At 39.7% G+C, this 12,116-nt stretch overlaps 1 protein-coding gene across 2 annotated transcripts in view; it reads left to right on the top strand.

The window, feature by feature from the left end:
- The window catches only part of TTLL4 (tubulin tyrosine ligase like 4), a 21,816-nt gene extending 10,997 nt beyond the window's left edge, over positions 1-10,819 (top strand). Inside the window, exons 8-19 of one of the 2 annotated variants that reach the window (XM_072418021.1) lie at positions 680-874; positions 1,181-1,263; positions 1,968-2,096; positions 2,417-2,539; positions 2,815-2,913; positions 3,911-4,045; positions 5,452-5,586; positions 5,901-5,988; positions 6,928-7,138; positions 7,373-7,446; positions 8,186-8,250; positions 9,179-10,819. In XM_072418021.1, coding sequence (XP_072274122.1) covers positions 680-874; positions 1,181-1,263; positions 1,968-2,096; positions 2,417-2,539; positions 2,815-2,913; positions 3,911-4,045; positions 5,452-5,586; positions 5,901-5,988; positions 6,928-7,138; positions 7,373-7,446; positions 8,186-8,250; positions 9,179-9,314 — 1,473 coding nt within the window. In that variant the 3' untranslated portion in view covers positions 9,315-10,819. The other variant, XM_072418022.1, reaches the window with a different exon arrangement.
- Positions 10,820-12,116: the final 1,297 nt, after the last annotated feature.

Below are 12,116 nucleotides of genomic sequence, written 5' to 3'. Positions count from 1 at the left end.
ATTTAGTATTGAATTCAATATAAAATTATTTGAATTTCCCACCGATCCGCCCGCCCGTACCGACGCATTCACCAGGAAACCCCAGAGATCGTCTCTGCATTGTGCAGCTGAAGATCGAAGAAGACGGATGTGTCCCCAGGATGCCGGAGGACAGCGACAGAAAAAGGTAAGTGGGTTTTTTTGAGGTTAAAGCGACCCCGGTATTTACAGGTTAAATTCCCCCCCAGTCACACTCGGGATTACCGCTAGAGGGGTTATTACTAGTACAACAATTTTACCTGCAGCCGATCTTTTTCTTCATTACTGACCTACAATGCCTTGTTATGCAACTTCTGTAAATGGCCATCTTTGTACACGCAAATCTTTGCATCATCACGTCTGAAATTTCAGGGAGTGGTGATATCACAAAACTTATTTGGGCTATCCTGAGACTAACAGGCACTACCAAGATTTGTAGTCTAGTTTAGCCTTCTGATTAGGTCTAATTTAAATGTGGGTTTGGAGCATCTGGAAGGGGTGTGATTAATGCAGCTCTGAGGTGCCAGGGTTCTAAGTGAAACATAAAAATGCGAAAGACTTGCAAATCACAGTGGTTGTCTACAGTTATATAAATTAGTGTTTGGCTGTACATGCTTGAAATCTTTTCTTGGTTGCTAAAGTTTTTCTGTTTTATGTCTAGCTGAATCATTTCCCAGGGTCTTTCCAGATTGGACGAAAGGATCGTCTATGGAGGAATTTGTCTAAGATGCAGGCTCGTTTTGGGCGCAAAGAGTTCAACTTTTTCCCTCAGTCATTTGTTCTTCCTCAGGATATCAAACTGTTGAAGAAAGCTTGGGAAGAAGGAGGAACACGTCAGAAATGGATTGTGAAACCGGTATGGGGCCAGATATTGTTGAATATACCAATCTCCTATAATGGAGCCTTACAGTATGCACAATGTATTATGGTATTGTTATCTAGGTTTACATACACTTTAAATGCTTTCTCATTTACAGACTCAGTTGGTATGGCACTAAGAGATTTGGACTTTTGTTACATTCTTCTTTTACCCACTGACCACTAGACCCCTTGTTTCTGCATTTTAGCACCTTAGACCGCACCAGATTGTTTATACATTGTGTAAAAATCTATTCTGTGCAGAAAGGATATCAATTACAGTATTTTTTGTATCTGTTCTCAGCCAGCATCGGCCAGAGGGATGGGGATCCAGGTTATACACAAGTGGAGCCAGCTTCCTAAGAAAAGGCCACTGCTGGTACAGAGGTAGGCAAAACTTTACCTGATTGTATCAACGTGTCATTTACTGTGTTTCCGTTTTTAAAGTAATTGGATCAGCTTTGTCAGTGAGTCTGGGAAAGGCTGATGTCTCTTCTCCAGTCATTTGACTGTACAGTTTCTTAGGTCTCATGCAAGCTATTGTGGAGAAGTAATTGGCTGCGATAGATCCAGGTAAGGTAAGTATACTGAGATCTTAGGATGCCCAGGGGACCTGGTGGGGTCAAGAAAGCTGTGGACTGGTCTTCACAGAATCTTGAAATAGCAGAAGAAAGCTATTAAGGTGTGGTGAGGTGATGAAGAAAAAATTGAAATTGTGTGTAGAGGTCTGTGTATAGGTGACATGTTTTTGTGCAGGTGCTGTAAAAAAAGTCTTTTTTACATATGAAAAAAATGAACTTGTTGTGGTATGTCTTATACACCATATGTGCTGTTTTTACTGCCTTATCTAATAATCCCTCATTATAATTCCCACAGTCACTTTTAAGAGCTTATTCACGCGCATGTGGTGTACATTCAATCTAAGAGTCTACTTTTTATAATTGTTATCTAAAAGTTTAAAGCTTGTTGGATGGTGTGTGCAGTACAGATATCTCATTGTGCAGCCCATTAAACAAATTTTCATTCTGTACTGATCTATTATTATCAAGATGACATTTTTAAACACTTCACTTTCATTGTATGTTCCTTAGGTACCTGCACAAACCCTACCTCATCAGTGGCAGCAAGTTTGACTTGAGGATTTATGTTTACGTGACATCCTATGACCCCCTGAGAGTGTATATGTTTACGGATGGCTTGGTGCGGTTTGCCAGCTGCAAGTAGGTCTTTCCTTTTCTTGACATACTGTCCATTCCATTTGCTATCATGTGGCAGCTATTTGGAATGTTCATATCATGTTTACTTTTCTAGTGTATATTAAATTTGAATTGTAAGACCTCATGGGGACCTCTGCTGGTCATATTCCATAATGTCCATATATCGAATGAATCTGAAGCTGTGCTCTTTCAATTGGGAACAGAGTGTCATCCCTCTTGTTTTTTGGTTGTTCTTTATTCTGCAATTTGTCATTTCATTACTTGAATAAGGCCTCTATAGTTCTCTGTTTCTTTCATAATCCATATGCCATCTGTTTTTCCAGGTATTCCTCTTCCATGAAAAGCCTCAGCAACAAGTTCATGCACCTAACTAACTACAGTGTAAATAAGAAAAATGTGGAATACAAGGCCAACACAGATGAGACTGCTTGCCAGGGACATAAATGGTATGTGAAACCAGAGCTCGGAGCTCTTGTCTTGTTAAGTTTAGGGTTGAACAAAAGAAGAGCAGTCATTCATGAAAATATACATAAAATAAACATACATTTTGGTCATAGTCATTTTTATTATTTTTTTCATAATGCAAAAGTTGAATGAAAGATGGAATTGGATTGGTTTTAATTAGATAAATTTTGATTGTGCAGCTCAGTTTCTTTTTATTGTACTTTTTTTAATTTTTTCTAATATTTAAGGAGATATATTAACATCATTCTCTGTGTAGGGCACTCAAGGCTTTGTGGACGTACCTCAACCAGAAGGGTTTCAGTAGTGAAAAGATCTGGGAGAAGATCAAAGAGATGGTGATAAAGACAATTATTGCGTGAGTGAAAATGCAAAGATCCTAAGAAAACTTCTATTTCTTGTTTTTTGTGGAATTAGTTGTTCAATTTAATGAAAAGGGGTCATAGATGCCCCTTAAAATTCCCTGCAAAATTAGTTCCAAAGATGTGTGTATACACGTACGTATGTATGTATGTATGGTCTTTAAAAATGCTCCTTGCATACAGTGTTCCAGCCAGATTTCCAGCTGTCTGCCACATCATATGCTAGTACTTCTTCTCTGGAGTAAACTAATTCTCCTATGATGCCTTGTGAAGGGACTAGCATCACACATGCATCCAGGTGGGTTCATATCCTCCTACTGGAGCTGCAGTGTGCTAGGAATATATGGAGTGCAACATTGGTGATCATTGAGCACAACATATTACATGTGGGCAGTGATCTTTTTGAAAATGGAACTGGTTTGTTTAAAGGGGCATTGTGGAATAACAAATTGGCAATGTACAGCACAAATGTGATTGGACGAAGTAGACTTTTCAACTGCAATGTACAGTCCTGCATTGTAACACATATTTTCTATTACACAGGTACAAGCAGAGCTTTAGAAGTGCCTATATTTTCGTATTGAAAGGCTTTAAAGCCATAGCTTGTCTAAAATTAGCTAAATAAACATTTTGCATTAAAACAAAAGTTGTGTGCAGTCCCACTGTTCATTTTTTTGCAGAAAGCAGCAGTGTCCCTCCATTATGCTGCAGAGAAGGATCACAGTCATTTCTCCTGAATGGTCAATGAATTAGTGCTAGACCTGTTTCTTTACAGCTCTAGCAAAGAGTATGTCTGACCACTGCTTCCCCACCACAATCCCTCTCTGCACCATGCAAGAAGAGGGCAGGTTTTGTTTTGATGCACTTCAGTTTAAATCAGCCAAATAACCTTAAGTTTCATTGTGCTTTTATTCTAACACACACTCGCAAATACATTTTTCACAATGGTCTACAGTGACCGCAAATGGTAACAAAATTTGCATCTTTCTTCAGGTCTGAGCCATATGTAAACAGCTTTTTGAAAATGTACGTCCAGAACCCACACAGCTGCCATGAGCTGTTTGGCTTTGACATCATGCTAGATGAGAATCTGAAGCCTTGGGTCCTCGAAGTGAACATCTCACCCAGGTAACACTGATCTGCACACGGAGCACCATGCAATATAAGGATTTTGATTGGGATGGAGGCTGAGAGACACATCCGGTCTCTGGATGCTACCTCTGCCTATAGAAAAATGGATAATGGGAGGAAAATATAAACTAAAAGGTTTACACAGATTGAATGTTAAGACAAAATCTAATTTTCAGTATGGTGTCCTAGTATGGTGTGAATCGGGGGGACTATATTTTGATAAAGAGCTTAAATTCCTTCTTGTTTTGGGCTTGTCATTGTGGTTTTCTCATTTAGGCTTCTATTGCAGTGTCCAAACAAACCAGCAGATCCAAAGAAGTATATGGAAGGTTGGACAAGGGATTTGGGACTCCGCTGGTCTCAAGGAGTGAAGCGAAGTTGCATTTTCTTTATATAAAATTTCGCTTAACTCCTCTCTAGTGAAGGCTAATTATAAAGTTGTACTTGGATGGTACCTGGTGCCGGATTGACTTGCTAAATGGCATCCTTCGTCCCCTATGTGTTCCAGAGGATGTGATGCGGTTGGCTCCATGGTTCACATATGGTGCTCCTGCCCTAAAGCCAAGGACTATTGGACGAAGATATTTCAAATCATTTCCAGGGTCTTAAATAGGAATTTACAGTGCACACTCGCATGTGCCCTTTTCAGCAAATGTGATGTGGAGATTTCAAAATACTCTCTAAAACTCCTAAAACTTATTTTGTTAGCTTCCTCCATCACTTTGGCTAAATCTTGGAAATCCAATTGGATCCACTATTTGTAAAAAAGGATTGGATCATGGTTAACAGGCTTACGCACACACTCAATAATATTCTGGGAAAATTTGATTCCATCTGAGATCCCTGGAAAGATTATAGATCTCCTTAGTTTAATAATCTTTCTTCATTCCATACTGTTTGCGTAATTTGAGTCCTCTTCACCCTTCCCCCTTTTCCTTCCCCCTTCCAGTCTAGTACTTACCGATGTGTCCGTGTCCTTAGGACAGAAAGGTTTGTTTTTTAAATGACTATTGCAACTTCCTGAATATATTCCTGCTTATCTGTATTTACGTCATGATATGTTTTTTTTTTCTCAGAAGATGAGGACTGTTTGGTTGTTGTGTTGTCCTTATTGCTTGTATTTTACCTTTTTTCCTATGTTGTTTTTTTTTATACCCTTTTCAGAAAAGTTTTATAAAAATATTCAAATACAAACTTTCCCTGTCAAAAAGAAGTATTTACTGTATGATTTGTGTTTTTTTTTTTTCCTTCGATTTGCTGTAAAACAGGAATGGTGCCCCTCTATTAATGAAAATTACTGGAGAGAAAAATTGGTCTGAAGCTTTTGAATGTAAAAACTAGGTTCTAGTAACAAAGAAACTATTAACAAGATTCACAATGGTTCTCATTTCTTTCTTTTACAGCCTTCACTCCAATTCCCCTCTGGATGTGAATATTAAAGGTCAGATGATCAGAGATCTCCTCAATCTGGCCGGATTCCTGCTACCCAATAAAGAGGACATAAGTGCTAGTAATGCTTCTGGTGGCTCAGTTACCAGGTGAGACAGCTGAAAAACTCAGCTTTAGTTCACACCCAACGCGCTGAGTTGACACTGTAAAAGACCTTTTCAAAATTTTCTGAATTTCATTCCAACACACTCCAGTAAAATTAAGCAAAACTAAAAACAAATGATCAAGCAACTTAAATGTGTTTCAAAAAAGCATGTGTGTGTGTGCTGCAGTGTGGCAAGCCCTAAAGTATCTGAAGTGATGTTTGGTAAAACCATTGCAATTTTTTTAGCGCTGACTTAAAATTTGCTTTTTCCATTCAATGTCAAAAACGTAGTCTGGATAAAATCCATCTGTCTCATAGTGCAAAGGACCATGGGCGCATACCGGAGATCATAAATGATGAAAAGATGAAGCGGGCATATTACCTAAGCCAAAAGTTGCCAGATAAGGTAAGATCAACTTTCAACATTGAAAATAACACCTTGAAATAATAAATAAAAACCTTGAAATAACACAGGACAGCCCTGAACTTCTGACAAAATCAACAAGGGTATTTATTTGGGTATACTTCAAGTATACCCAAAATGCAGGAAATAGGAGTCATTCTTACACTTTTTATGGGAGATGCAGATACTGGTCATTTGTAAGTGTAATAAAGCCTATATAAATCCTAACAATCGATCCATTTCAGTGTGTGGATAACAAAGCCGGGTTAGGACTTTTTGCCTTTAAAGGAGAGAAGAGGTTTATGTAAAAATATTTTTATAGCTGAGCTCCAGGTAAAACTGTAGGTGAAAATGAAAGGGGTCTGCAGAAGATAAGTTTCACTGAGTTGCAAAAAAAGCACTTTTTTTTATTTTATTTTTTAAATAAAATAAAAAAAAACCAGAGCACTCTGATACATAGTGCTCAAGTTCTCAAAATATCATCAAATTAGGCTGCATACTCACGTTCAGCAATTGTCCTTGGAAAGGAGCTTTCACAATCCTTTACAACGACAAAAGACTGAAAGATGCATGAACGAGCACTGTACATAAAGCACTGTTCTGCTCTATGGGGAGGAAAGGGGGGATAAAGACGAAGCGGCACCCCATTGCGCTCTCTCCTCTTCACTTTCATTACAATCATTCGTCGATCCTCCAGGATGGATTCATGCATGACTTTGGACGAGCGCTGTACACACACCAGATTCTTGTCCGATACCAGCCCTGAGGCGATTATCGGACGAGAACTGTCTGACGTATACATAGCCTTGGAGTGTTGTGTAAACTTACTCATGTGAACGCGCATACTGCAGCGTTTGTCATTATTAACCTCCTTATTACGTATACACTTTTTGTTCTATTGTTTTTATGAATGTTTATAATCTGCTTTTGTAAACCTTGTAGGATCTGTATGCCACAGTGCTAGACCAGCTGACCCCAGAAGATGTGCGGGTTCTGGCAGAGACTGAGGATGAACTTTCTCGTTGTGGGCAGTTTGAACGCATCTTCCCGTCCCCCATCTCCTCGCGGTATCTTCGTTTTTTCGAGCAGCAGCGTTATTTCAACATTCTCACCAACCAGTGGGAACAGAAGTATTACAATGATCGAGAGAAGGGTGAGTGTATCCTCCACTTTGCACTTCACAGCCCAGAATTTGTGATTAGAAGCCTGTGTTGTTTACTATACATATACTTGGATATGGCTGTCAGTTAATTGAGGATTTAAATGCTTAATATTCTACTTGTTCTGATCACTTTTTGCACTTTTACACTATTGCACAGTTTACACAATTTGACCTGTAATAATCTTCTTAATACTGATTGGTAACATTTATTTTATTTTTAATCAGGATGTGAGCTGCTGAGAAGTCTTTGTATGATGAAATTTCATATGGGCTCTGTTCAACTTCCACACTCCCCAGTGGTAAGTTCCTCTATCCCTTTTACCTGTCTTGATCATCCTGACATAATGCAGTGTATTCACTGAGAGGTTCCACTTCCCCCTGAGACACTAGATTTTGACTGCTGATGGGGAAAAATGACTCCAGTTCTTTGTACATATTACTTTGATGCATCAGTTAAAGAGTCCTGAATGGGTTTCCCAAGCTGTGCGGCAATGAAACTGCACCAACATTAGCACTTTGTGAATGTCCAGAACATGGCATAAGATCAATTTTTGCCATTTGGTACAATTTGGTAGGTTTTGTTAAGCCTGCTGATGAGAACATTTTTAATCTGTTTGGCTTTAGGAATTGTACTGACCCACTTTTTCATACCAATGGAAACTTTCTGAATGCAATATTGATTCCTATAGATATTGTAGAACAATATTAGAGTGTGCTTTGTAGGTAATTTCCAATACATTCCTGGGAAATAGCACTTTTATGGTTCATGTTACACAGCATATGTACTGGGTTAGAATGGAAAACAGTGATTGAGAAGAAAGGGCCGCCTCTGAGTGCATCCTGCATCCAAAGAAATGCAGCAAAACTCTTTGCAGGTCAAATGCAGCCTTTAAATAGTTGTGTGCTCCTCAATAAGTCCATGGGATTTGGCTTGCCTGCAATTGATATGTTTGTTCTAAACACGTGTAAGATACGTTCATTGACATGAAAATGATTTTGACAGTTGGAAAGTTAAGTTGTATCATTTGGTGTTAACAGAAATCTCCTGGTCACAGTGTGGTTCATCTGAATGGCTTTATCCGAGGAGACCTTACCACACCCAGGTGAGTAGTGGATTCATCTATAGTAGTGAAATATCTGTGTGCTCTAGGAGTTTAGTTAAAAGCTGAGCTCGAGCCTACCTTTAAGTCTTGCATAGTTATTTAGGCCCCTATCCTGTACTGAAATTGTTTTGTGAGTTTACTGCATACTGAGCTTTTCACAATGTGCATTAGAAGCTGCAACAAATAGAGCCCACCTTGTTTCCTTGCTGGCGGACATTCAGTATAATTTAGCTTTAGGGGTGTTTAAGTCTAGTCATCGAGGTCCAGGATCTACTTATTTAGTAAAATTCAGTAGATTACATTGTTTATATTGCAGTGTAAGGTATTATTTTAGGCAGATCACATAATTTATTATCTTGGTGCAATTATAAGTAATTGCAGAGTGGGTACCCCAAGTGTTTGTAGATTTTGATTCTTTTACCCTATGTAATTTAAATGTGCTTTTCACATCAGTTGCCATCCTGGTCTGACCAATCAACCTACCTAAGACCCCAAACCTGGGAGAAAACAGAGCAAAGACAACAGCCTTAATGGACACCTAACCATCACTCAATATGAACAAATGTAAAGTTATACACCGTACATACAGCAAACAGACATTTAGGCAAAACAAACCTCAACCTTTCTGAAAACTTTTAGGATGTCATGAATGAAATTCTCAAATTTCATCATCAGTACTTAGCCCCACATTTGGCCAAATGGGCCCCCAATTCCCACAAATCCACCCTAACAAAACCCTTAACAACCCTAACAAAACCCTTAACAACTGGAAGGGGGATTTATATGAATGCTTTAAATTATATTTAAATATCTAAAACACAAAGGGAAAGGCATTTGCATGTTACAGTAGCTTTGCATTAAAGGCTTGAAATTAAATTACATGATATATGCAAATTTCCTAAATTTCTGTACTTTTTGTTCTCTGCAGTACATTGCTCACCTCTCCAGAAGGAAAGCCAACATCTTTAAACACTTCCTCTTACCGTCATCAGCCCAAGCTCCCAGAGGGAACACGACTATGCCAGTCACTATCTAATTTGCCAGAGCCTGCCTTGGTCACATGACAAGCGTCTCCTAATTAGCTCCGCCTCCTCTGACCTACACAGTCTACCTCAGTGGATCAGGAGTTCTAGATAGAAGGATTGAGTGCCGATTACTACTGTGTCTTTACACAAGAATGCAATACTGCAAGAAGAAAACCGCCCCTCTCCAAAAAAATCTGTTATTTTTCTACACTGTTCCATGCTTAGAATATAAGTGCCTGGAACCTCCTCTTGGAGGAATAATTCTGCTCCTATGTAATCACACTGAGCACTCCAGGAGTAAATTTTGTATGTTTCTTCATAGCATTCTACTCCACATTCTACTGGGACCTTAAAGAGATTGTCAAAGATGGGACTAAAACTTCTGCAAAAATATAGAACAGACTTGTAAAACTAAACAAACCTGATGCGTCCTCCCAAACCTGGTTTTTACACATGGGTAATTTACGGAGGCAAACCTTTAGTAGTTGCTAAGGGCTTGTGTTAATGCGATTGGCTTTCCTATACAAGTGTATAGGAATGCAGAGCCTGCAGGTCAGCTGTAGGTCCAATACACCTGTCTGTGATTTCTGAATTCGCTCAAAAGAATCTCGACCCATTGCTGAAAACACAAACCTGCAGACACTGGCTCTCAAAGTTTCAAATTTTGCCTACCTGCCACACCTCCCAGTCAGCTTGGAGGCTGCCTGTCATAGTGATGGAGGAATTGAATGTATGGGTTGGGGCTCAGCTTGGAAATGCTGGCATTTTGGCTGTAAGAATGACATCGTGTTCAGTTCTGACAGCCTTCCTATGGTGTCTGAATATCCAGCTGTTCTGATATGGAACATACAAAAGTGGTATCACAAGTGCTGAAGCTTGCTGGCACATTCCTATTGGCCAGTGAGGTGGCCCCTCAGTAATAAGCCAATAGGAATGTTTATGGCCAGTGATTATTGGGAAATGTGAACATAACCCATATGTGTCAAAACTTGGCTGTGGCAGGAGCGTTTGTAGAAGTTTTGGGGTTTTTTTTTTCTCCTTCTATGATTGAGTCTCCTTAAAGTGTATCTTTAGCCAAAACTTCCTTAGTTATGGGTGGAGCAGGTAAGGGTTAAAATACCAAGTTTTATCTCTGCCGGGGCTAAATTTAGTATCATGAGCACAAGGGGTGAAAAATTCAAACTGTTACAGTTATCCAAGGAACAAGATGTGAAGACATTTCTCCATGGGGACATCTGTTCTGTTCAAGAGGGTCACTCTATTTTTCTACTTCCTGCTGTATACCTGAAACAGGAAGTTGTTTAAAGTCTTTCCAGAATGTCACTGACCGTGTAAAACTGAATGGCGCTTTACCCCTTACCCACTACATCCAGAACTATAGATACACTTTATTCCTATTCACAAGATGATGTCAGGGAGCCTTAGCACAGGAGCGGTGAATCTTTCACCACCATGTGGGTGTTTGTCTGTTCTGCTGTTAGGAGTGACTTTTTTTTTTTTTGCCAAAATAATATATATTAATAATAAAATGTTTGTAACATTAATCTCTTGTATTTTATGTTGTTAAAGCTAGGAAAGGGGGACTTTGCTTTTGTAATGGGGACATTGAATATGGTATGGAGAATTTTTCTTTCAGCTATACATGACCATCATCCTCTTTATTTTCTGACTAGCATCCCACATACCACAAGGCATTTGTTCAGACTTCACTGGCTGCATATTTCAGGTCATTGGTTGTTTTGCAATGAAAACAGTATTACAGAGACTGTTATAATCCTTCTGCACCTGTAATATGAACAGAGGATTTTATTGCTATTTTGCTAACACGGCACAGCCCTGTCTGGTAAAGCCAGAGATTTGTCTTTTTTTTTTTTTTTCTTTGGGCCGGTATATAACATTTACAGGTCTTTTCCCTTCCACAACCAGTGATTGGTCAATGAAAACTAAAAAGCAGCAGGCTTCCCTATGGGAAAGACCCGAGGACCAGATGGCCTACCGCCAGCAATGTACGAACCCTACATCTCACCCTTGCTAAATTTTCAATGGCTTCCTCCTTAACCAACTTTCTTTTCTCTCCTTCAATGAGGACCACACGTCCCTCATTCCGAAACCGCATAAAGATCCTGAGTCACCTTCCTCTTATAGACCCGTTGCTTTGCTAAACACCGACTAAAATTATGGCCAATCGCCTCCACCACATTCTTCCTTCCCTCCTTACAGAGCAACAACTGGGATTTGTCCGCAATTGACACATTACCAAAGGAATAGGAATGGTGTTCGCAGCCACTACATTCCCCTACAACAACAAAAAAAAGCACATACCGGATAAGCCTTGATGCCAAAAAAGGGTCATTTCACCTTGTCAAAAGCTTATACACATGTTCCATTAGGGCATCATGAATTTGGACCTTTTTTAAACTATATCTATATATCTCTAATTCTCTATATACCACAGGTGTCAACACAAGGCTTGCAGGCCGAATCCAGCTGTCTGGTCGTTTTATGTGGCCTGCAGTGACTGCCGCATCCAAGAGCCTGACATTTGCAGGCAGGAGGACCCAGTCCCAGAAAGGTAGAAAGTCAGGGTGGTCCACACAAGTGCCTGACCACGCTTTAAGCAGAGGGCCCCCGTCCCAGAAAGCTACGTGGAAGCAATGCAATCCACACAAATGCCTGACTGTGCTGCAGGCAAAAGGACCCAAGTTGCGTCTTCACACTCTGACCGAGACCCTGCTGCTGCTGCTGCTGCTGCTGCTGCCGCTCCAGGTGTGGAATCTTAGTGGGATGCTACATTAGCAATGTCTCCAGACACTTAAGCTGCGTACACACTTCCAATTTTTA

This window comes from Pyxicephalus adspersus, chromosome 7 (genome assembly GCF_032062135.1).
Source record: "Pyxicephalus adspersus chromosome 7, UCB_Pads_2.0, whole genome shotgun sequence".
NCBI lineage: Eukaryota > Metazoa > Chordata > Amphibia > Anura > Pyxicephalidae > Pyxicephalus > Pyxicephalus adspersus.
The sequence above is the reverse complement of the archived record's forward strand: the minus strand, read 5'-3'. Positions and strand labels throughout refer to the sequence as shown.